Source organism: Pseudophryne corroboree, chromosome 11, assembly GCF_028390025.1.
Source record: "Pseudophryne corroboree isolate aPseCor3 chromosome 11, aPseCor3.hap2, whole genome shotgun sequence".
Classification (NCBI taxonomy): domain Eukaryota; kingdom Metazoa; phylum Chordata; class Amphibia; order Anura; family Myobatrachidae; genus Pseudophryne; species Pseudophryne corroboree.
The window spans coordinates 91206081-91232397 of record NC_086454.1 but is presented as its reverse complement, the minus strand read 5'-3'; the positions used below and the strand labels follow the sequence as shown (position 1 = coordinate 91232397).

The window sequence follows — 26317 nt, the reverse complement described above, 5'->3', positions numbered from 1 at the left end:
GCTCGTCCGACGTCGACCTCGGAGGTCGAGTGGGGGGTGGGTGAACCCAGCCGATCGGAGAGGAGACCGGGTCCCGTGTGTGAGCAAAATCAATTTAAGTGTACATATTTGCAGTTAGTAAGCAAAAGGAGCTAACGGGGAAGGGAAGAGGGGGGGGGGGGAGGGAGGAGAACATATTTAAAGGAACTGAGGTTAAACATGTCATGGCGATTACAAAGCAACAGTAGTAACACTAGGACTAGTTTGAAGTAAGAAAAGAAGGCGAGGCCCAGTCGGGCCGCCCGGGACAGGAGCCCACGCGGACAGCCGCGAAGAACCCCTGCCCCGGGGACCCGAGAAGGCCCACCCACCATATATTCAACAAGACAATAAACGGTAAACAACAGTTATATAGGGGGCCCCGCACCACACGGAAATCCCGGTGAAGCGCAACGAGCCCCCCTGAGGTCTGCTAAGAACCCGTGTGGGCATCAAGTCCCTGCAAGACCATCAACATATGCTGAGTCATGTATCTGGAGAGGCATGGGATACCGGTCCGACGGTGTTCCAATTTGGGGAAGGGGCTGCGAGGGGAGGGGAGGTGTTGACTGGGAGAGGGCGCTGAGATGCGGCCGGAGGGCCGGAGATGTTCAATTGATGGAGTAGCTGTAGGGCCTCGTCAGGGGACCTGGCAGAGAGGAATTTGCCATCTGCCCTGACCTGGAGGGCAAAGGGAAAGCCCCATCTATATCTGACGTTGTTGTCTCTCAGGGTTTTGGTTATGTCCTTTAGTTCCCTTCTTCTATTTAGCGTAACCGGTGACAGGTCCTGGAAGATCGAAAGGTTGGACCCTTCGAAAGAGGTGATCGGTGACCTCCGGGCTTTGGCGTAGATTTGGTCTTTAACAGCAAAGTAGTGAAAACGTAGAATCACATCCCTTGGTGTTTTAGCGTCTTGAGATCTAGGGCGCAGAGCTCTGTGAGCCCTATCTAGGAGTAGCATGTCATCCGGAATGGAGGGGGCAAGTGAGCGGAAGAGGCGGAGCAGGTAATCCATGAGGTGGGTTTGTTCAACCGTCTCGGGGACGTTACGGATTCGAAGATTGTTCCGACGGCCTCTGTTGTCCAAATCTTCTTGTTTATCCGCTAGCAGCATGACATCTGTACGCATTTGCGTCATCTCCTGTTCCGATTCTTGTTGGAAGGCGATGAGCTCCTCTTGTTTTCTTTCAATGGCATCAACTCTGGAGCCCAGGCTGTCAACATCAGTTTTCAGACCAGAGATAGCCTCCTGCACCTCCGCACGAATTGATTTTTTAATATTGCGCATTTCGGACAGAAGAAGGGCGACGTCTGCTTTTGTGGCGGGGGTAGAGGAAGAGTCATCCTCTGAGTCTCGATCAGAGGTGGGTGGAGGTGAGGATGATTTCCGGGTGGAGGATGGAGTAGAATTCTTGAAGTAGCCCACCAGGTTATGGGCGTTCGTCTTTTTCCCCCCTTTAGGCATAGTGGTGGAGAGAGGTGAAGTAGATTGGTAGTCAACACCTGGGCAGGTATGGGGGAGCTCCTATAGCATTAGAATCACACACGGGATCGGGTGCATTACTTAGTGAGATCACATGGTAGGCGGTTCACAGAGGATGGCCCGGCGAGTCCGGCCGGGTGCGCTAAAACGTGTAGGTACACCCCTAAGCTCCAACCAATTTGGGATCTTCTGATGGCTGAGGTTTCTATTAGGGTCGCCCTATGCACCGCAGCCGTTGTATGTGTAGGTGTAAGAGGTAGCGCCTTGAGGGTCCCCCGAGTGGCACCGGTATTTATATGCCCACGGTTGTTTATCAGATCCCTGCTTGGGTGCAGCGCAGGAGATGCGGGATCTTCAGGGGGTTGGAGTTACAATACGGGGCACCACAGTGCAGTAGAGGGCACCACAGTTGCGCTTTTAGAGGCACAGGTGCGTATGTTTGCGTATCACAACCCTACCCAGATGCACCCGGAGAGAGCAGCATCGCCCTCAATAGGGGACACCTAGGGGGGGAGAAAGCATGTGATAAGGCCGCACCGTAGTAGGGGCGAGAGCATCCACTGGGGAGGTTAGAGATTAATAGTGGTCAGCGCTTCCCGTCTTCCTTGTTTTTGTAACTGCGTGGGAGGTGCGAACAGAGATAGCGGTCGCCAGCCCCCCGTTCGTTTTCCCGGGTGTTATTAACCAATATGCAGTCTCCGGTAGTGCGTCTTATCTCACTAGCACACCACCAGTACCCAGTCAGGCAAGAATATAGGTGTGTGGCACGTTACCGCAGGGGAACTGCGGGTACAGCACAGCCTCCGAGGGTGTGAGGGACTCCGCAGTCACAGGGGCCAAACTGGCGAGGGGTAGCTGCAGCAGGTAGCAGCAGGCCGGATAGGGGCGGCTGCAGCAGCTGATAGTGTTAATGCTAATGTTGCCCCAGCAAGGGTAAGTATCAAACAGAGCCGGCTGGGGAACTCCCTATGGCAGGCTGCACTATGTGGGAGACAACAGAAACACCGGCTCTTAGCAGAGAACACAGCCCGGGAACCAGCTCCCCTTCTTAATGCAGGAGTGTGGGCGGCAGTATGCAGCGGGGAGAGAGCAGAGAAGTCACCTCAAGATGGCCGCCGAGCGTCTCCCGATCTCGTCCGCTCTGCAAGATCTCCGGCGTCCTCGGGCAGCACAGGTAGGCAGCGGGTGGATGGCAGTCACTGCTAGCCGCGGCCAGCGGCCGTGCGGGTGCCGGGGATCAGGTGGAAGTCCGCGGTCAGATCCGGCGGCTCACGGAGCTGTCGCCGGTACAGGGCGGAAATCTAGGCCCCGGCTTGAGGAGGTCCCGTAGGCCGCAATCCGCGGGAGCTCAAAGTGCAGCTCCCCGACTCCGCGGCCTAGACAGGGACACTGCTGGGGGAACAGGAGGGACAGGGGAGCCGCTGGTAGCAGAGATGGGGCACGGATGTGGCAATAATAGGAGGTTTGGAGCCCCAAAACACAGGAGCTCGTATAGAGCGTGACTATCTCCTCCAGCAGCCAGGCCACGCCCCCCGATGCCAATAACTTTTTAGGAATTATCATTTTTTTTTATCAGGGGAAACCCACGCTTCATCACACACTTCATTTAATTCATCAGATATAGGAAAAACTACGGGTAGTTTTTTCTCACCAAACATAATACCCTTTTTAGTGGTACTTGTAATCTCAGAAATGTGTAAAACATCTTTCATTGCCTCAATCATGTAACGTGTGGCCCTACTGGAAGTCACATTCGTCTCTTCACCGTCGACACTGGAGTCAGTATCCGTGTCGGCATCTGTATCTGCCATCTGAGGTAACGGGCGCTTTAGAGCCCCTGATGGCCTTTGAGACGCCCCGACAGGCCCAAGCTGAGTAGCCGGCTGTCTCATGTCAGCAACTGTCTTTTGTAAAGAGTTGACACTGTCACGTAAGTCCTTCCATAAGCCCATCCACTCAGGTGTCGACCCCCTAGGGGGTGACATCACCATTACAGGCAATTGCTCCGCCTCCACATCAGTTTCCTCCTCATACATGTCGACACAAACGTACCGACACACAGCACACACACAGGGAATGCTCTAATAGAGGACAGGACCTGCTTCTGGCTCTGTAAGGGGGCCGGCGGCGCGGCTCTGGGACCGGACTCCGAGGCTGGGCCTGTGTTCGGTCCCTCTGGAGCTAATAGTGTCCAGTAGCCTAAGAAGCCCAAGCTGGCTGCAAGCAGGCAGGTTCGCTTCTTCTCCCCTTAGTCCCTCGATGCAGTGAGCCTGTTGCCAGCAGGTCTCACTGAAAATAAAAAACCTAAAACTAAACTTTTTCTAAGAAACTCAGGAGAGCCTCCTAGAATGCACCCTTCTCGGCCGGGCACAAAAATCTAACTGAGGCTTGGAGGAGGGTCATAGGGGGAGGAGCCAGTGCACACCGGGTAGTCCTAAAGCTTTTACTTTTGTGCCCAGTCTCCTGCGGAGCCGCTATTCCCCATGGTCCTTACGGAGTTCCCAGCATCCACTAGGACGTCAGAGAAATATTCAAGTAATCATATTTTTACATAACATTCTACATGTACAGAGTGTATTGCGATGTCTATTTATACAGTGTTGCTGATAACTATGTTTTACTTCATCCTATTTAACAAGAGTGATACCACAGCGAAATCATTGCTTTCTCCTGCAGTATCTCTATTCTCACTGCTTTCCGCTGTTTCTCTAGACTTCTACGGGGACAGTGGTTTAACTTAAGGTAACAAGTTAGGTGACGCCATCTTAAGATGTTGCTCTGGATCCCCCTGAGCTGAATGTCTGTGCTGGTGAAGGGCCCATTGGAGCAGCGTTAGGCTGCTGTGAGAGGATGAAGCCACCATATAGTAGTCAGGATTTAACAGGGGCTTCTCAGGAATACTGTAGAAGAATACTGTACGGGTGCGGCTACATTATGCTCTGCTGCAATATGCAGTGACACATAATGCTGCTGCTGCACCACCAATGATGTCATTAGGTCCCTAAGGCTAGTTAGATGTGTGTACTGTAGAGCAGAATGCTATAGCATAGACTCGGAGACCTTATGTATTTACCTGTTGAACGATGTCTTCAGCAGCAGCTCTTGCTTTGAGTAACAGTCTAGGATGGTATTTAGACGTTCTGGTAATCATTTCGTTGATGATAATGCCAAATGAATACCAATCCACTCCAGCGTTATATGGCTCTTCCGCCAGCATCTACCATAAGAGAGAGACATTATATCACATTGTTGCTCTGTGAGTAGTGTATATATTAATGTGTCTGTGTCATTGGCGCTGGCTTTCTGTTATTATCACCACACCTTACAGTAGGGAACACTGGGATTCTCTTTTGGCTTTATGTAGAATGAGCACTAGGCCAATCTGCAGAGTCTCTTTGTCTGACTCTGATCTCACACGGGTGCAGAGATGTGTGACTCTGTCACCCCTCCTGCTGCTGGATATGCTGGTCACTGGCGCTATCATTTACAGTATAATAACAATGTGTTCGCGCAACTCTGAACAGATGCAGATCGGAAACAAGACGCATTTATGTCTGAGAAAGCCGTAGTAATTGACTGATGTTGAGGATGAGGATGATAATCGCCTGCACTAGAAAACTACTTGGGTTACTGTGATGACTGCGCTGATGCTGACGGGACTTATAATGTTTATTGTGTGTTGTAACCATTTCTTATCTCCATACACGAGATGAAGAGTTTTCTGATGTCGGAGAGATTTTACGATTGACACCTAATAGCAGCATTGCAGATTTCACAACCAAAGCAAACTGTAACAAACATTGCTTAGAAATGTGTATATAAATGTATGTGAGGTTTGCCAGGCGTAAACCAGACGCATATACTGCTGACACAGCGGTACGGCTCAGCACACACACAGGAATATGCTCATGTTCTGTGCATTGTTTTCCTGTGTGTACATTGCGGTCATTCTGTGGCCAACTCTGCGTTTGTGCTGTATAATAATAATGGAGATACTGCGCTTGTCAGGATAACTGGTTATTACACAATCATTTTAAGAATTCTTACTGGATATTTTTTCAATAGTCCACCCCGTGGTGCTGAGAACAATGTATATTACTGCTACAATGTATGTTATAGTAAATGTTTGTTGTGGGTGTGAATAGGGCAAGCCAGTTACCTCAGCAGCAATCACTGCGTATCCGGGATTACTGACAGGCCAGACACAGGACAGATGATCTACAGTCCTGACTGTCTGGCGTAACCCTAAAGGCCCATACACACTGGGCGATTTTTAATACCACAGTAGCTGAATGGTCAGTAGAGGCTGAGATTGTGCAGCTGATGTAAGTCTCTAGCATTACTTATTTGTCATTATTACACAATGTACAGGGAAGTCTACGTGAAATTTAGAAGAAATATGCTGAGGTAAAGTTAAAAGCGACTTTATGACTCTCAGATCTATTCAATACATTGCTATAAATATAGTATATGCTAAAACAGTATTAATATATTTTAGCCCTCACCTCTGGAGCTATATATCCAGGGGTCCCAGCGTATTCTGTGGCGGTCTGGTCACCAAAGATGTTCTCTATTGCTATTCCAAAGTCCGTGATTTGTAGATGACCAGATGCCGCCATCAAGATATTCTCCGGTTTTAGGTCTCTAAAGAGAAAGATTTGTAATAAATGTTAGCTGTATTGTCTAGTGAGAAGTGTGTGTATATATATATATATATATATATATATATATATATACATATACACACACACACACACACTAGCGCCACCTAGTGATAACAGTGACTTCAATTCTAACTTTGGGGTACTATTTATCACAATCCTGAACTCCGCAGCTAGGCTTATCTTTCTCTCCCGCCGCTCCACTGCCACTCCCTTTCGACAAAATCTACACTTGCTCCCATTCCCTATAGAATCCTCTTCAAACTCCTCACCCTCACATACAAGGCCATCTCTAATTCCACTGCTCCCTACATCTCCAACCTCCTCTCCCTTCCTACTCCCTCCTGCCCCCTACGGTCGACTAATGACCGTCGCCTCTCTACCGCCATGGTCACTGCTTCCCATGCTCGAGTTCAAGACTATGCCCGTGCTGCATCCCTTCAGCGGAACGCACTCCCCCTCTCTCTTCCCATTAGAGTGTTACTGTAGCTCTTCAGAGCAGGGCCCTCTTTCCTCTTGTTATCTAAGCCCTCTTCTCCTCACATTTCACTCGCAGCATTCTCCTACTCAGCGACCATCTTTACCCGCTTTTTCTCCTGCTGGTAAAGGCTCATCTCTATCTATGGCCGCCAGCCCCTAGTACAGGGGTGGCCAACCAGTCAGTGACAAAGAGCCAAAAAACCTTGTTAGGTACGTCAAAGAGCCGACATCGAGCCGACACCGAGCCGATGGCGCGCATGCAAAAATGGAATATGGCCTTGTGCCTGCTAGACCACACCCCTGGTATAAAATACATTGAAAAAGCCAGAACGACATAAAATAAAACTTTTAAAGCCATATCCATTTAAAAAGCCACTTTCACAAAAAATAATTGAAAAAGCCAGATTCACATAATAAACTTCAGCTCCCCCATGTGTCACTCCAGCCAACACCCTCCTGTCACTCCAGCCAGCTCCCCCAATGTGTCACTCCTGCTAGCACCCTCCTATGTCACTCCAGCCAGCTCCCCCATGTGTCACTCCAGCCAACACCCTCCAGTCACTCCAGCCAGCTCCCCCATGTGTCACTCCTGCTAGCACCCTCCTATGTCACTCAAGCCTGTGTCACTCAAGCCAGCTCCATGTCACTCCTGCTAGCTCTTCCATGTGTCACTCCAGCCAACACCCTCCTGTCACTCCAGCCAGCTCTTCCATGTGTCACTCCTGCTAGCACACTCCTATGTCACTCCAGCCAGCTCCCTCATGTCACTCCAGCCAGCTCTCCCATGTGTCACTACTGCCAAGACCGTGCTGTGTCACTCCAGCCAGCTCTCCCATGTGTCACTACTGCCAAGACCATGCTGTGTCACTCCAGCCAGCTCTCCCATGTGTCACTACTGCCAAGACCGTGCTGTGTCACTCCAGCCAGGTCTCCCATGTGTCACTCCAGCCAGCGCCCCAATGTGTCACTCCAGCCAACACCCCCTGTCACTCCAGCCAGCTCTTCCATGTGTAACTCCTGCTAGCACCCTCCTATGTCACTCCAGTCAGCTCCCCCGTGTCCCTCCAGCCAGCTCTCCCATGTGTCACTACTGCCAAGACCCTGCTGTGTCACTCCAGCCAGGTCTCCCATGTGTCACTACTGCCAAGACCCTGCTGTGTCACTCCAGCCAGCTCACCCATGTGTCACTACTTCCAGCACCCTCCCGCATCACTACTGCCAGGATCATCCTATGTCACTCCAGCCAGCTCTCCCATGTGTCACTACTTCCAGCACCTTCCCGCGTCACTCCTGCCAGGACCCTCTCCAGTGTCACTCCAGCCAGGTCTCCCATGTGTCACTACTGCCAAGACCCTGCTGTGTCACTCCAGCCAGCTCCCCCATGTGTCACTCCTGCTACCACCCTATGTCACTCCAGCCAGCTCTCCCATGTGTCACTACTTCCAGCACCCTCCTGTGTCACTCCAGCCAGCTCCCCCATGTGTCACTCCTGCTACCACCCTCCTATATAACTCCAGCCAGCTCGCCCATGTGTCATTCCTGCTACCACCGTCATATGTTACTCCAGCCAGCTCTCCCATGTGTCACTCCTGCTACCACCCTCCTATGTCACTCCAGCCAGCTCTCCCATGTGTCACTACTGCTACCACCCTCCCGCGTCACTCCTGCCAGGACCCCTCTGTGTCTCTCCAGCCAGCTCTGCCATGTGTCACTCTAGTCCACCCTCATGTATCACTACAGCCCCCCCATCAACTCGTGTCATTGCAGTAGTCCCTAATGTGTCCTCTGTTTGCTTGTGGGTGTCTCACCTCTAGTATCTGACTCCTTCAGTTTTCAGTCCCTGTAGTGCTGCTGCGTGTCTGGCTGGAGTGCAGCGGTTTCTGTATCTGTTGTGGTCACATGATTTAGAGTGTTGGGAGCCACATTTGAATAAAGTAAGAGCCACATGTGGCTCAAGAGCCACAGGTTGGCCACCGCTGCCCTAGTAGTACGATGATCACTCCCTCACTACTTACATCTTAGCTGTATTATGTTTGAGAATTGTGCTGCTCTCTGTTACCTGTACTCTATTTCTGTTATTTATTTACTGTAATGCTAAGTTTTGTCTCCCTGTACTGTCCTTTCTACGGTGCTGCGAAACACTTGTGGCGCCTTATAAATAAAATGTAATAATAATATTAACCACTTGCCTGGCATGGTGGCATCAGATGCAACCATGCCTGCAAGTGCTCTATCTGACCTGGTCGCACAGGATGCGACCAGTCAGATAAAGAGTGTTAGCAGCGGCAGGGAAGATAAACTTCCCTCCGCTGCTGCTGTCAGAGGGACTGGAAGGTCCCACTGCCTCCCTGCACTCTCCCCCTGTGTCTGCCGTGCTGCCGATTACTGCTGATTGGTCAGCACGGCAGGAGATCCCCCCCCCTCCAGCGGCTGCAGACAATGGCAGCCGCTGGGGAGAGTAAATTAACCCACCCAAGCCACCCCCAGATTCCCCCTGTATACCTGCAGGCTGTCCCGGCTTTCAAAATGAAAGCCGCGATAGTCACGATGTTCCCGACCGATGTTTCGATGTTAGCAAAAAAAAATATTTTTTTCCCCCCTTATTTTTAACTAAAATCATTTGGGATAGGGTTAAAGTCATGTTCTTCACTTAATTCACTCATAAAAAAAACCCGACAATTTCGGAGTGGTTTACGGGGAAATAAATCGTCAGTTAAGTGGTTAATAATAATAATCATCCATATTTTACATGCGGTTGTGATAAGAATTTCTCGCCATAATATGCTGTTTTTGAATATATTAGAGGGTATTTACCAAAAGAAAGTGCTGTGACAGCTTGCAAGAAAGCTCAGTCCCGGTGAATAAGCCGCAGATGGCTTTCTGCACAAGTTAGAGGTCTGTATTGGCTTTCACATTTATGAAATCCTTTGCCTGGGGGTCAGTCTGCGCATGTGCTGGTATATACAGCTGCCCATTTACCCCTGGCTACACAACGTGCAATAAGGTGGTCCAGCACAGTCAGGGGGAGTAGGCCAGATTCAGCATCTGTCTGATGACTCAGAAGGGCAGAAGACTGAAGACATTTCTACATACAATGTAAATGGATTTTAAATAACTTCTATTTACTGTATCTTTCTAATCTGCATTCCCACCTGTGTCTGTCATCATGGTAGGGAAAAGGAGGGGAATGGGAGGTTCTGCAAAGATTTATCTTCTATGCCTATTGGCAGGGCACAACAGATCAGAAGAAGGAGGAGGGATCTCCAAATGTCTGTCTCCTATGTCTCTCAGCAAACACCACTGACCAGGAGTAGAAGGGAGAAATCTGTAAAGATCCCTCTCCCAAGTGAAGAACATAGGAAAGCCTCTCTAACACCTTCTGAAGATGGCGTTAGTTTAGTGCCGCTACCTCCAAACTATTTCACAATTGAATCACATCACTGTGACCTGATTGTGTATATATATTAGTATTATTTATATACTTACCGATGGATGATGCCCTTAGAGTGCAGATACTGCACACCACACGTGATCTCTGCTGCGTAGAAACTAAAATAGAGGAAAGGAATGTAACATGTTTATATAGAAAAAGGTAGAAAACCTGATATCACTAAAATCTGCTGTTGGGTATCCTGCTCCTTCTACTATGTAACTCTCAGTCTGTGACTTTCTGCTTACCTCCCTCCATGCCATAGCATTGTCACATGACACCTTGTTATCACTAATTCTCACAGCTGTGCGAGATCAGCACACTACTGACTTACTATGCTACTCTGAGGCTTTCCATGATCCCCACCCACTTTCACACTGAACATATTCCATATAAAGATTAAATAAATAAAGGTAATCAGACCCTAGTTAAACACATCTTAATAGAGAGATTACCCCGAATATGTGCCAGTCCTTGCTTTACTACATTACTATTAAAGGAGTAATTCAATTTTAGATATCCCCAGCTCAATATAAATTGTCCTTCCCTTCAGCTGAAGCCTAGCACAATCAATTTATTTTCACCTAATTTTCACAGTGCTTCTGAAAAAGTAAAACTCAGAATTTAATGTTAAATTCACTCAATGCGGAACAACTGCAGCTCACAGTTCAGTATCACAATCCCAAACAAGCTCTATTGATGAGGAATGTTTGGATGAGGTCCCTCACATTAGCTGTGGCGCCATTTAGTGTCCCAGGTATGTGTAAAGGCGGGTTTCCAGTATTCACTATATATGGTGGTAGGAAATATTAAGGTACGTTCACCAACCCTTCTCCTGTCCCTATCTGTGCATACATACGCTGTTACAACTGATCTCAGAACATGTCTTGTATTTTAGGTCCTTACGTTGCACTGGTGATGTCCAAGCAGCCTTTCCTCTGCAGGAACTGATGGAGGTCCCCGCCACTTGCATAATCCATACCCAGGAATAGGTGTTTCTGTTTGATTGAACAAACACAATGGTCAATAATTATTAATGGAAAATAATAAATCCGAACTGAGGCTACTGGTCTAATAAGAAGAACACCATACCGGGGTCTGGAATGCAAGGTGAGCATGAATGAGGAAAGGACTACCAGACACAACCTCCAGCACCCTGCGCTCCACCAACACCTCCTCCCGGTCCTCCAACGGCAGATCTTTCTTTCTAAAGATCTTCACAGCCAGTGGCTGACCAGTGACAGAGTCCTCAGCCAACACGACCTAGAGGAAGAGACGTACCCAGCAGTTATAGTTACATGTCATTACTTCTAGAAGCACCCAGGTAGCTAAATATCTTTAGAGGGAAGTGGATGCGTATGCAGCAGAGCTGTAGTGGGACACAATGGGATGGCAATCATGAATTGAGAGAGAAGTCCATGAGCAGGGCATTATCTCCCTCCGGGGAAGGGTCATGTTAGGAGCTATATGTTCATGATTCCTGCACTACTACAAGATCTGAGTCTCATAATTGTTCCCTGACTTAAGTTTTATAACCACAGTCACACGACTTACCTTCCCGAAGTTGCCCTGGCCGAGCTCATACAAGAAGAACAGCCTCTTGATGTATATAGAGGCTGTATCTCCATGACCAGGGCCAGCTTCCTGATCACCACTTCCTCCTTATGGGGACAAAAAAAAGTGAACAATGTAACAACTATTCAGAGTTAGATGCAGTTATTTAACAGTAATGCAGTCATTATACTGTTGTGCCGGGGTTAAAACTGGGCAGAACTGAGTTCCATCCCCTGTACTAATAGCTGAATCCAGTTCCACCTAGGCCATGCCCCTGCACAGTAAGTCCAACAGAAAAGCCCACCACACCACCCACATCAATAGATGATGCCGGTGGCACTAGTGTCACTGATGAGCTGCAGCCACCTCCCCCCTTCCTCAGGCCCTGGTGGCTCCATGGTCCTACTTTGCCTGCGCCCACCCATCCTGGTACTCACACTGTGTCTGTCAGACAGCATTCATCAGGTCCAAGTGGCTTCCTTTTCTGGCATGGCATATTTATGTCATGCTGTCACCACTGCTGAAGTGAAAACGAGCCACAAAAGAGGAAGAGGCTCTGGGCATGCTGAAGACAATATGAGAAGGGGTTAGAGGGATACAGAGAGGCGGGGAAGCTGCTGGAGGGGCTCTGGGCATGGAGCTGCTGCAGGGACATGAGCAGTGAGCTGCTGGAGTGATAGAGGCAGAAATGTGTATAAAAGGACACTACTGTGAGCTTCAGCCGCAGGTAGTATTACCCTCCCCTCCCTGGAGTTTGAGCCGCGGGTAGTAATACCCTCCCCTCCCCTGGAGTTTCAGCCGCGGGTAGTAATACCTGAACCTCCTCCCTCCACCAGCACTTGCAGCCGCGAGATAAGGACTGGACTGCACACATACAGAGTGCACTGCTAGTTTAGCTTCAAGCCGTAATGAACTTGGAGCTGTTGGTGCGCATCCACTCCTGGATCTCTGCAGACAGGTACCAAGAATAGGGAGGGGAGAAGAGGAGAGTGGCAGAGGACACCTGAGCAACCTCCACCCACTACCCTTTTTTTTTAAACTTTTTATCTGGTATACCCTAGTAAATTTCTCATTTGGAAAATAAACAGTAGTCTGCACGGAAAGTAAAAGGGTATGTGTTTCTGGTTCTAGTAAATTACATTATTGTAATATGGTTGTAAAATGCTGTATCATATTTATAGCAGCCATTTGTATGCAGAATCAGTGCGGTAAATACTGGTGTGCCAATGGTGCCTGCCGTAATGGATCAAAAGGGACTCTACCCGCTGTAATGTGTAAAAGGGGGCTCTACCTGCTGTAATGTGTAAAAGGGGGCTTTACCTGGCATAATGTGTAAAAGGGGACTCTACCTTGCATAATGTGTGATAGGGGCTATATCTGGTATAACGTGTGTAAGTGGCGCTACTGTGTGGCATAATTTGAATAATGGAGACTACTGTGCAGTGTAATATTGTTTGGTATTATTTTGTGGCCACACCCCTTCCCCGGGAAGCCATGCCTCTATATTTTTGTTGCACGCCTATGGTGTGCACTGGCGCTATTTTACATATAGGAGGCGCCGATGCTGTTTCTTGCACACAGCGCTAAAATGTCTAGTTACGGCACTGTTGGAGAGCACTGAGGATGGATACTCAGCCAAGCGGTCCCAGTGTGAGAAACCACATGCTATTTGTTATAATGCACTTTCTGTGATATTGTGTATATCACACATGTTCCTTGTGAGTGGTTTTAATCAACTGAAGTAAAGCTAAAAGAGTTTTTTAAGTATTTCACTATTGTGCACCTCCTATCTTTTCAGTATACAGATAATTCCACCTTTGGAAAAAAGGTTATTTGGGAGCGCAGGATCACATATTGGAACAAGCCTGAGAAGCCTGGAGATACATGATTAACACTAATTGCGCAAATGAGAGAACTCTGTGTGTTTGAGATAGATAGATAGATAGATAGATAGATAGATAGATAGATAGATAGATAGATAGATAGATAGATAGATAGATTTGTTTTCCCTTTTTTAGAGGATGAGGGGTGCACCAAACTCCAACTTGCCTTTGGCAACTAGGATGAACTTATACCTCTGGCTCTGCCTAATGGGCAGAGCCGGCCCTAGGCATACGCAAACTAGGCAAATGCCTAGAGCATTTGGACTGCCTAGGGGCGCAAGCAGCTTCTGCTGATTAAAATTATATGCAGCATGCCTATATTCTGTGTGTGACTGTGGCTGTATCTACATATAAAATGCTACGTTACAGTGTATTCCTGGAAATGTAAAAGTAACGTAGTATTTCGTATGCCGATACAGCCACAATCACACACAGAATATAGGCATGCCGTATACAGGGTTGGACTGGCCCACAGGAGTACAGGGAAAACCACTGGTGGGCCCTACTGCCTGGGGCCCCACCCCCTCCTCTAGGGATCAGGTTTCAGACTGTGCTATTACTAATCTAGTACATTATCTTGCATGCACTACAGTATTTACTGTATATATTTATCTAGGGGACCAACCCATGCAAAATGGTTAGGCAAACCAATGTGGCAGCTGGGCACACCCCCTCTAGAGACTGGCCACACACCTAGACATGGGCCTCTATCACTGTATTCCCCCGGTGGGCCCTACATGCCCCAGTCCGACACTGGCCGTATATCATTTTAATCAGCAGAAGCTGCTTGTGCATCCTAGTCACATAGCAATGCAAATAAGATGCATTTTCGGCACAAAATAAGGCACCTGACATTAGCAATTCAGGAGCACTATTGTGAAGAGTAACGTATATAAGGTAAAGTGGTACTACTGTGTGATGTAACATGAATAAAGGCCACTATCGCATGTGTGGGCACTACTGTGTGGCGTAATTTGAATTGAGGATACTATTGTGTGGCCATGACCCTTCCCAACAAGAATACACCCCTTTTTGGGCTGCGTGCCAAATGTGCCTATTTAAAATAAGATTTTACTCACCGGTAAATCTATTTCTCGTAGTCCGTAGTGGATGCTGGGACTCCGTAAGGACCATGGGGAATAGCGGCTCCGCAGGAGACTGGGCACAACTAAAGAAAGCTTTAGGACTACCTGGTGTGCACTGGCTCCTCCCACTATGACCCTCCTCCAGACCTCAGTTAGGATACTGTGCCCGGAAGAGCTGACACAATAATGGAGGATTTTAAATCCCGGGTAAGACTCATACCAGCCACACCAATCACACCATATAACTCGTGATACTATACCCAGTTAACAGTATGAAATATAACTGAGCCTCTCAACAGATGGCTCAACAATAACCCTTTAGTTAAGCAATAACTATATACAAGTATTGCAGACAATCCGCACTTGGGATGGGCGCCCAGCATCCACTACGGACTACGAGAAATAGATTTACCGGTGAGTAAAATATTATTTTCTCTGACGTCCTAAGTGGATGCTGGGACTCCGTAAGGACCATGGGGATTATACCAAAGCTCCCAAACGGGCGGGAGAGTGCGGATGACTCTGCAGCCCCGAATGAGCAAACTCTAGGTCCTCGTCAGCCAGGGTATCAAACTTGTAGACTCTTGCAAAAGTGTTTGAACCCGACCAAGTAACAGCTCGGCAAATTTGTAAAGCCGAGACCCCTCGGGCAGCCGCCCAAGAAGAGCCCACTTTCCTCGTGGAATGGGCTTTTACAGATTTAGGGTGCGGCAGTCCAGCCGCAGAATGTGCAAGTTGAATCGTGCTACAGATCCAACGAGCAATAGTCTGCTTAGAAGCAGGAGCACCCAGCTTGTTGGGTGCATACAGGATAAATAGCGAGTCAGTTTTCCTGACTCTAGCCGTCCTGGAAACATATATTTTTCAGGGCCCTGACTACGTCCAGTAACTTGGAATCCTCCAAGTCCCAAGTAGCCGCAGGCACCACAATAGGTTGGTTCACATGAAAATTGATACCACCTTAGGAAGGAATTGGGAACGAGTCCTCAATTCCGCCCTATCCATATAAAAAAATTAGATAAGGGCTTTTGCATGATAAAGCCGCTAATTCTGATACACGTGATAAAGCTAAATATTTATCGTGTGTATAACCCTTTATGAGGTCTAGGAACACTGTACGCTAGCTACGTAAGAAGTACCGTAAGGGTACGCTAGTTGCGTATCGATCGCTTAGCCGTGATCTAGACGCTCAAGCGTCACGTTCACTCACGGCCAAGAGATCACAGGCAGACACGTTATTGGCTGTTGACTATCGTAATGATTCGCTATAGCGTAGCGGCGCTCGGGACCACGAGGAGATCACCAGCGATGCAGACGCTCACAACGTTAAACCTTTATATCTATACCTCTAACAATGAAATACACAGTAAACCTTAGTGTAGAGATAAAGTGTAAGTGCAACCTTGTGTAACCTGATTACCTACAAAGCTGCTTGAGCGTCACCGACACTCAGAGAATACTTAACACTATAAAGAATACACAGATACCTGGCTTAGGGTCCGAAACCTATTATATGTATTATGACTATTACTTGCAAAAAGAATCACAGTACAAAGCATACACTACAGTATAACATAAACCAACTAACCAGATAACTACACAGGAAATATAATACAATACAGTTCAAGTCTAATCAGGGGAAAATACGAGAGAAAGAGAAGAGAGGGAGAGAGAGAGAGAGAGAGAGAAATGGCTCACAGTAAGACAATATGATTACGGAGAAAACTTACGCACAAGGGGAACGATTGCATGCGCCTCGATATCCAGCTCCCGATTATCAGCAATGAGAACCGTTGAAGAGAGAGAGCAGTTGGATATGGTCGGCCTGCTATTTATGCTCCACACACAATACAATTCAATGGTCCCTACAATCTCATTGTTCATTGGACACAGGAATTCGGCTTCGCATTATAACAAAAGGTCATAGGTTGATTCATACAGGTGGGCTGTGACTATTTCCAACTGCTCAGGTGGGAGGGAAACTGAGTTTCCCGCCGCATGGGTAATAAAGTGCAAATAAAGTAAATGTTCATAAACTTCTTATGTCCATAACTATTCGCACGAGCGATTGATCTGCTTCAAACCAACACCGGAATATTTCTAATTAAATATTCTTCCGATGGATACTAAACACCACTGTATTACTCCTATCTGACCCTTCGTATCAAACAAAGAGGGATTCCTCTGTTCATGAACATTCTATATTAACCAAACTTTCAGAATCTATCAAAGGGACCATGACCTACAAAATACATTATTAGTGAAAATATGTAATGATTGAGTCGCACGCTATGATCGCATAAACTCTACCGTAAATACGCATACCATGCGCCTGCGGGTGCCCGCGACTGTGAGTATGTGCACGTACGGGAGAGCGTACGCATGCGCAGCACGGACCTGTGTGCGGTGCAAATATGGTAGTGTGCATAGAGATATTTTTCTGACTTTGACACACGCCAGGCCGACGCCAAGGCCAACAGCATGACCACTTTTCACGTGAGGTATTTTAGCTCCACGGATTTAAGTGGCTCAACCCAATGCGACTTCAGGAAATCCAACACCACGTTGAGATCCCACGGTGCCACTGGTGGCACAAACGGGGGCTGACTATGCAGCACTCCCTCAACAAAAGTCTGAACTTCAGGCAGTGAAGTCAGTTCCATTTTGGAAGAAAATCGATAGAGCCGAAATCTGGACCTTAATGGAACCCAATTTTAGGCCCATATCACCCCTGACTGTAGGAAGTGCAGAAATCGACCTAGCTGAAATTCCTCCGTTGGGGCCTTCCTGGCCTCACAGCACGCAACATATTTCCGCCATATGCGGTGATAATGGTTTGCGTTCACTTCTTTCCTAGCTTTAATTAGCGTAGGGATAATTTCCTCCGGAATGCCCTTTTCCTTCAGGATCCGGCGTTCAACCGCCATGCCGTCAAACGCAGCCGCGGTACGTCTTGGAACAGACAGGCCCCCTGCTGCAGCAGGTCCTGTCTGAGCGGCAGAGGCCATGGGTCCTCTGAGATCATTTCTTGGAGTTCTGGGTACCAAGCTCTTCTTGGCCAATCCGGAACAATGAGCATAGTTCTTACTCCTCTCCTTCTTATTATTCTCATTACCCTGGGTATGAGAGGCAGAGAAGGGAACACATACACCGACTGGTACACCCACTGTGTTACCAGAGCGTCCCCAGCTATCGCCTGAGGGTCCCTTGACCTGGCGCAATATCGTTTTAGCTTTTTGTTGAGGCGGGACGCCATCATGTCCACCTGTGGCCTTTCCCAACGGTGTACAATCATTTGGAAGACTTCTGGATGAAGTCCCCACTCTCCCGGGTGGAGGTCGTGTCTGCTGAGAAAGTCTGCTTCCCAGTTGTCCACTCCGGGAATGAACACTGCTGACAGTGCTAACACATGATTTTCCGCCCATCGGAGAATCCTTGTGGCTTCTGCCATCGCCACCCTGCTTCTTGTGCCGCCCTGTCGGTTTACATGAGCGACCGCCGTGATGTTGTCCGGCCTTGTTGAAGGAGGGGTACCTTGATTTCACCTGCTGGAAGTACAGCTTGTGAATTGCCGCCAGTACTACCTCCCTTTCTCCGAGGGCAGCAGGCAAGGCTGATGTGAGGTAACGGCAAGGGGGAGTCGCCTCGAACTCCAGCCTGTATCCCTGTGATACTACTTGCAGAACCTAGGGATCCACCTGTGGGCAAGCCCACTGGTCCCTGAAGTTCCCGAGACGCGCCCCCCACCGCACCTGTCTCCACCTGTGGAGCCCCAGCGTCATGCGGTGGACTCAGAGGAAGCGGGGAAGATTTTTGATCCTGGGAACTGGCTGTCTGGTGCAGCTTTTTCCTTCTTCCCTTGTCTCTGTGCAGAAAGGAAGCGCCTTTGACCCGCTTGCTTTTCTGAAGCCGAAAGGACTGTACCTGAAAATACGGTGCTTTCTTAGGCCGTGAGGAAACCGGAGGTAAAAAATTTTCTTCCCAGCTGTTGCTGTGGATACGAGGTCCCAGAGACTATCCCCAAACAATTCCTCACCCTTATAAGGCAGAAACTCCATGTGCCCTTTAAAGGCAGCATCACCTGTCCACTGCCGGGTCTCTAATACCCTCCTGGCAGAATGGACATTGCATTAATTCTGGATGCCAGCCGGCAAATATCCCTCTGTGCATCCTTCATATATAAGACGACGTCTTTAATATGCTCTATGTTAGCAAAATATTATCCCTGTCTAGGGTATTAATATTATCTGACAGGGTATCAGACCACGCTGCAGCAGCACTATTTATGCTGAGGCAAATGCAGGTCTCAGTATAGTACCTGAGTGTGTATATACAGACTTCAGGATAGCCTCCTGCTTTTTATCAGCAGGCTCCTTAAAAGTGGCCGTATCCCCAGACGGCAGTGCCACCTTCTTTGACAAACGTGTGAGCGCCTTATCCACCCTAGGGGATATCTCCCAACGTGACCTATCCTCTGGCGGGAAAGGGTACGCCAGCAGTAACTTTTTAGAAATTACCAGTTTCTTATCGGGAGAACCCACGCTTCTTTGCACACTTCATTCACTCATCTGATGGGGGAACAAAACACTGGCTGCTTTTTCTCCCCAAACATAAAACCCCTTTTATGTGGTACTTGGGTTAATGTCAGAAATGTGTAACACATTTATCATTGCCGAGATCATGCAACGGATGTTCCTAGTGGATTGTGTATATGTCTCAACCTCGTCGACACTTGAGTCAGACTCCGTGTCGACATCTGTGTCTGCCATCTGAGGTAACGGGCGTTTTTTTGAGCCCCTGATGGCCTTTGAGACGCCTGGGCAGGCGCGGGCTGAGAAGCCGGCTGTCCCACAGCTGTTACGTCATCCAGCCTTTTATGTAAGGAATTGACATTGTCGGTTAATACCTTCCACCTATCCATCCACTCTGGTGTCGGCCCCACAGGGGCGACATCCCATTTATCGGCCTCTGCTCCGCCTCCACGTAACCTTCCTCACCAAAATGTCGACACAGCCGTACCGACACACCGCACACACACAGGGAATGCTCTGACTGAGGACAGGACCCCACAAAGTCCTTTGGGGAGACAGAGAGAGAGTATGCCAGCACACACCAGAGCGCTATATAATGCAGGGATTAACACTATAACTGAGTTATTTTTCCCCCAATAGCTGCTTGTATACACATATTGCGCCTAAATTTAGTGCCCCCCCTCTCTTTTTAACCCTTTGAGCCTGAAATCTACAGGGGAGAGCCTGGGGAGCTGTCTTCCAGCTGCACTGTGAAGAAAAAATGGCGCCAGTGTGCTGAGGGAGATAGCCCCGCCCCTTTTTCGGCTGACTTTTCTCCCGCTTTTTTCATGGATTCTGGCAGGGGTAATTTATCACATATATAGCCCTGGGACTATATATTGTGATGATTTGCCAGCCAAGGTGTTTATATTGCCCTCAGGGCGCTCCCCCCCCAGCGCCCTGCACCCATCAGTGACCGGAGTGTGAGGTGTGCATGAGGAGCAATGGCGCACAGCTGCAGCGCTGTGCGCTACCTTGTTGAAGACTGAAGTCTTCTGCCGCCGATTTTCCGGAACACTTCTTGCTTCTGGCTCTGTAAGGGGGCCGGCGGCGCTGCTCCGGGAACGAACACCAAGGTCGGGTCCTGCGGTCGATCCCTCTGGAGCTAATGGTGTCCAGTAGCCTAAGAAGCCCAAACTACCACCAGTTAGGTAGGTTCGCTTCTTCTCCCCTTAGTCCCTCGCTGCAGTGAGTCTGTTGCCAGCAGATCTCACTGTAAAATAAAAAACCTAAAATATACTTTCTTTCTAAGAGCTCAGGAGAGCCCCTAGTGTGCATCCAGCTCAGCCGGGCACAAGATTCTAACTGAGGTCTGGAGGAGGGTCATAGTGGGAGGAGCCAGTGCACACCAGGTAGTCCTAAAGCTTTCTTTAGTTGTGCCCAGTCTCCTGCGGAGCCGCTATTCCCCATGGTCCTTACGGAGCTTCAGCATCCACTTAGGACGTCAGAGAAAATATAGGGAGTAGGAGAACCAAAATGAGGACTGCTATGGGTGAGGGGTGATGGTGCTGGGAAAGGGGTGCAGGGTCAGAAGCAGAACTAGCGGTGGTGCTAGGGGGCACCAGACAAAATCTTGCCTAGGGCATCATATTGGTTAGGGCCGGCTCTGCTAATGGGAGGGGGGCAGGTGGTGGGGGAAATTAGTTTCACCACCTCCCCAAAACCACTTTAAACCCTGCTGTTGTGTGCACCAGAGATCATACAGACACAGCTATACAGAGGAAAAAGTGGGTCATCAATTGCAAATGGAAGATATATTATTATATTATTATATTTTACTATTAACTTATTTATTCAAGACAGAAAATTGTATTGTCGTAAAATGCAACTGAGAAACATTAATGAATAAATAATAAGATTTTACTCACCGGTAAATCTATTTCTCGTAGTCCGTAGTGGATGCTGGGAACTCCGAAAGGACCATGGGGAATAGCGGGCTCCAAAGGAGGCTGGGCACTCTAGAAAGATTTATGACTACCTGGTGTGCACTGGCTCCTCCCACTATGACCCTCCTCCAAGCCTCAGTTAGGACACTGTGCCCGGACGAGCTGACATAATAAGGAAGGATTTTGAATCCCGGGTAAGACTCATACCAGCCACACCAATCACACCGTATAACTCGTGATATTATATCCAGTTTTACAGTATGAATATAACTGAGCCTCTCAACAGATGGCTCAACAATAACCCTTTAGTTAGCAATAACTATTTACAAGTATTGCAGACAATCCGCGCTTGGGATGGGCGCCCAGCATCCACTACGGACTACGAGAAATAGAATTACCGGTGAGTAAAATCTTATTTTCTCTGACGTCCTAGTGGATGCTGGAAACTCCGAAAGGACCATGGGGATTATACCAAAGCTCCCAAACGGGCGGGAGAGTGCGGATGACTCTGCAGCACCGAATGAGAGAACTCAAGGTCCTCCTCAGCCAGGGTATCAAATTTGTAGAATTTTGCAAATGTGTTTGCCCCTGACCAAGTAACAGCTCGGCAAAGTTGTAAAGCCGAGACCCCTCGGGCAGCCGCCCAAGATGAGCCCACCTTCCCTGTGGAATGGGCTTTTACTGATTTAGGATGCGGCAGTCCAGCCGCAGAATGCGCCTGCTGAATCGTGTCACAGATCCAGCGAGCGATAGTCTGCTTAGAAGCAGGAGCACCCAGCCTGTTGGGTGCATACAGGATAAATAGCGAGTCAATTTTCCTGACTCTAGCCGTCCTGGAAACATAATTTTTCAAGGCCCTGACTACGTCCAGTAACTTGGAATCCTCCAAGTCCCTAGTAGCCGCAGGCACCACAATAGGTTGGTTCAAGTGAAAAGCTGATACCACCTTAGGGAGAAACTGGGGACGAGTCCTCAATTCTGCCCTATCCATATGGAAAATCAGATAAGGACTTTTATATGACAAAGCCGCCAATTCTGATACACGCCTGGCCGAAACCAAGGCCAATAACATGACCACTTTCAACGTGAGATATTTTAGATCCACCGTTTTTAGTGGTTCAAACCAATGTAATTTTAAGAAACTCAACACCACGTTGAGATCCCAAGGTGCCACTGGAGGCACAACCGGGGGCTGAATATGCAGCACTCCTTTTACAATGTCTGAACTTCAGGTACTGAAGCTAATTCTTTCTGGAAGAAAATCGACAGAGCCGAGATCTGTATCTTAATGGAGCCTAATTTTAGGCCCATAGACACTCCTGCTTGTAGGAAATGCAGAAATCGACCTAGTTGAAATTCCTCTGTTGGGGCCTTTTTTGGCCTCACACCAAGCAACATATTTCCGCCATATGCGGTGATAATGTTTTGCAGTTACATCTTTCCTGGCTTGAATCAGCGTAGGAATGACTTCCTCCGGAATGCCCTTTTCCTTTAGGATCCGGCGTTCAACCGCCATGCCATCAAAACGTAGCCGCGGTAAGTCTTGGAACAGACAGGGCCCCTGCTGCAGCAGGTCCTGTCTGAGCGGCAGAGGCCATGGGTCCTCTGATATAATTTCTTGAAGTTCTGGGTACCAGGCTCTTCTTGGCCAATCCGGAACCACGAGTATCGTTCTTACTCCTCGCCTTCGTATTATTCTCAGTACCTTTGGTATGAGAGGCAGAGGGGGGAACACATAAACCGACTGGTACACCCACGGTGTTACCAGAGCGTCCACAGCTATCGCCTGAAGGTCCCTTGACCAGGCGCAATATCTTTTATAGCTTTTTGTTGAGGCGGGACGCCTTCATGTCCACCTGTGGCCTTTCCCAATGGTGTACAATCCTTTGGAAGACTTCTGGATGAAGTCCCCACTCTCTCGGGTGGAAGTCGTGTCTGCTGAGAAGATCTGCTTCCCAGTTGTCCACTCCGGGAATGAACACTGCTGACAGTGCTAACACATGATTTTCCGCCCATCGGAGAATCCTTGTGGCTTCTGCCATCGCCATCCTGCTTCTTGTGCCGCCCTGTTTGTTTACATGGGCGACTGCCGTGATGTTGTCTGATTGGATCAGGACCGGCTGGTTTTGAAGCAGAGGCCTTGCCTGACTCAGGGCATTGTAAATGGCCCTCAGTTCCAGAATATTTATGTAGGGAAGTCACCTGACTTGACCAAAGTCCCTGGAAGTTTCTTCCCTGTGTGACTGCCCCCCAGCCTCAAAGGCTGGCATCCATGGTCACTAGGACCTAGTCCTGTATGTCGAACCTGCGGCCCTCTTGAAGATGGGCACTCTGCAGCCACTACAGTAGAGATACCCTGGTCCTTGGAGACAGGGTTATCAGCCGATGCATCTGAAGATGCGACCCGGACCACTTGTCTAACAGGTCCCCCTGAAAAGTTCTTGCATGGAACCTGCCGAATGGGATTGCTTCGTAGGAAGCTATCATTTTTCCCAGGACTCGCGTGCAATGATGCACCGAGAACGGTTTTGGCTTCAGGAGGTCTCTGACTAGAGATGACAGCTCCTTGGCTTTCTCCTCCGGGAGAAACACTTATTTCTGGTCTGTGTCCAGAACCATCCCCAGGAACAGTAGACGTGTCGTAGGAACCAGCTGTGACTTTGGACTGTTTAGAATCCAACCGTGCTGTTGTAGCACTTTCCAAAATAGTGCTACCCCGACTAGCAACTGCTCCTTGGACCTCGCCCTTATAAGGAGATTGTCCAAGTACGGGATAATTAAAAACTCCCCTTTTTCGAAGGAGTATCATCATTCCGGCCATTACCTTGGTAACACCCTCGGTGCCATGTACAGTCCAAACGGCAGAGTCTGGACTTGGTAATGGTAATCCTGTACCACAAATCTGAGATACTCCTGGCGAGGATAGTAAATGGGGACATGCAGGTAAGCATCCTTGATGTCCCGAGATACCATGTAATCCCCCTCGTCCAGGCTTGCAATAACCGCCCTGAGCGATTCCATCTTGAACTTGAATTTTTTTATGTATGTGTTCAAGGATTTTAAATATAAAAAAGGGTCACACCGAACCATGCGGTTTCGGTACCCCAAACCGTGTGGAATAGTAACCCCGTCCTTGTTGAAGTAGGGGCACCTTAAGTATTACCTGCTGGGAATACAGCTTATTAATTGCCTCTAGCACAGCCTCCCTGCCTGAGGGAGTTGTCGGCAAGGCATATTTGAGGAAACGGCGGGGGGGAAGACATCTCGAATTCTAGCTTGTACCCCTGAAATACTACTTGAATGAAACAGGGATCCACCTGTGAGCGAGCCCACTGATCGCTGAAATTTTTGAGACGGCCCCCCACCGTACCTGGCTATACCTGTGGAGCCCCCGCGTCATGCTGTGGACTCAGAGGAAGCGAGAGAAGAATTATGATTCTGGGAACAGGCTGACTGGTGCAGCTTTTTCCCTCTTCCCTTGTCTCTAAACAGAAAGGAAGCGCCTTTGACCCGCTTGCTTTTCTGAAGCCGAAAGGACTGTACCTGATAATACAGTGCTTTCTTAGTCTGTGAGGAAAACTGAGGTAAAAATATTTCTTCCCAGCTGTTGCTGGGGATACGAGGTCCCAGAGACCATCCCCAAATAATTCCTCACCCTTATAAGGCAGAATCTCTATGCGCCTTTTAAAGTCAGCATCACCTGTCCAGTGACAGGTCTCTAATACCCTCCTGACAGAATGGACATTACATTCATTTTGGATGCCAGCCGGCAAAATATCCCTCTGTGCATCCCTCATACATAAGACGACGTCTTTAATATGTTGTCATGTTAGCAAACTAGTATGTTTGACAGGGTCACCGACCACGCTGCAGCAGCACGCTCTGCAGGTTTCAGTCTAGTACCTGAGTGTGTAAATACAGACTTCAGGATAGCCTCCTGTTTTTTATCAACAGGTACCTTCAAAGTGGCCGTTCCTAAAACGGCAGTGCCACCTATTTTGACAACCGTGTGAGCGCCTTATCCACCCTAGGGGAGATCTCCCAGCGTAACTTATCCTCTGGCGGGAAAAGGTACGCCATCAGTAACTTTTTAGAAATTACCAGTTTCTTATCAGGGGGAACCCACGCTTTTCACACACTTCATTCATTCAACTGATGGGGGAACAAAACACTGCCTGCTTTTTCTACCCAAACATAAAAACCCATTTTTAGAGGTTAATGTCAGAAATGTGTAACACATTTTTTATTGCTGGGATCAAGTCACGGATGTTCCTAGTGGATTGTGTATATGTCTCCACCTTGTCGACACTGGAGGCAGACTCCGTGTCGACATCTGTGTCTGCCATCTGAATGAGCGGGCGTTTTTGAGCCCCTGATGGCCTTTGAGACGCCTGGGCAGGCGCGGGCTGAGAAGCCGGCTGTCCCACAGCTGTTACGTCATCCACCCTTTTATGTAAGGAGTTGACACTGTCGATTAATACCTTTCACCTAACCATCCACTCTGGTGTCGGCCCCACAGGGGCGACATCACATTTATCGGCATCTGCTCCGTCACTATATAAGCCTCCTCCTCAAACATGTCGACACAGCCGTACCGACACACCGCACACACACAGGGAATGCTCTGACTGAGGACAGGACCCCATAAAGCCCTTTGGGGAGACAGAGAGAGAGTATGCCAGCACACACCAGAGCGCTATATAATGTGGGGATTAACACTATAACTGAGTGAATTTTCCCCCATAGCTGCTTGCATATACAATATTGCGCCTAAATTTAGTGCCCCCCCCCCTCTCTTTTTAACCCTTTGAGCCTGAAAACTACAGGGGAGAGCCTGGGGAGCTCTCTTCCAGCTGCACTGTGAAGAGAAAATGGCGCCAGTGTGTCTGAGGGAGATAGCTCCGCCCCTTTTCCGCGGCCTATTCTCCCGCTTTTTTCTGGATTCTGGCAGGGGTATTTACCACATATATAGCCTCTGGGGCTATATATTGTGGTATTTTTGCCAGCCAAGGTGTTTTTATTGCTGCTCAGGGCGCCCCCCCCAAGCGCCCTGCACCCTCAGTGACCGGAGTGTGAAGTGTGTATGAGGAGCAATGGCGCACAGCTGCAGTGCTGTGCGCTACCTTGGTGAAGACTGATGTCTTCTGCCGCCGCTTTTCCGGACCTCTTCTTGCTTCTGGCTCTGTAAGGGGGACGGCGGCGCGGCTCCGGGACCGAACACCAAGGACTGGGCCTGCGGTCGATCCCTCTGGAGCTAATGGTGT

General features: G+C 48.7%; 1 protein-coding gene across 1 annotated transcript in view; it reads right to left on the bottom strand.

Annotated features, from left to right (window-relative positions):
* The window catches only part of LOC134969965 (protein kinase C delta type-like), a 94859-nt gene that overhangs the window by 10221 nt on the left and 58321 nt on the right, over positions 1-26317 (bottom strand). Inside the window, exons 3-8 of the mRNA XM_063946105.1 lie at positions 11629-11735; positions 11167-11337; positions 10981-11072; positions 10131-10193; positions 6009-6147; positions 4577-4720 (exon numbers count right to left, since the gene is read on the bottom strand). Of these exons, the coding sequence (XP_063802175.1) occupies positions 4577-4720; positions 6009-6147; positions 10131-10193; positions 10981-11054 (420 nt within the window). The 5' untranslated portion in view covers positions 11055-11072; positions 11167-11337; positions 11629-11735. The remainder of the gene's footprint in view (positions 1-4576; positions 4721-6008; positions 6148-10130; positions 10194-10980; positions 11073-11166; positions 11338-11628; positions 11736-26317) is intronic.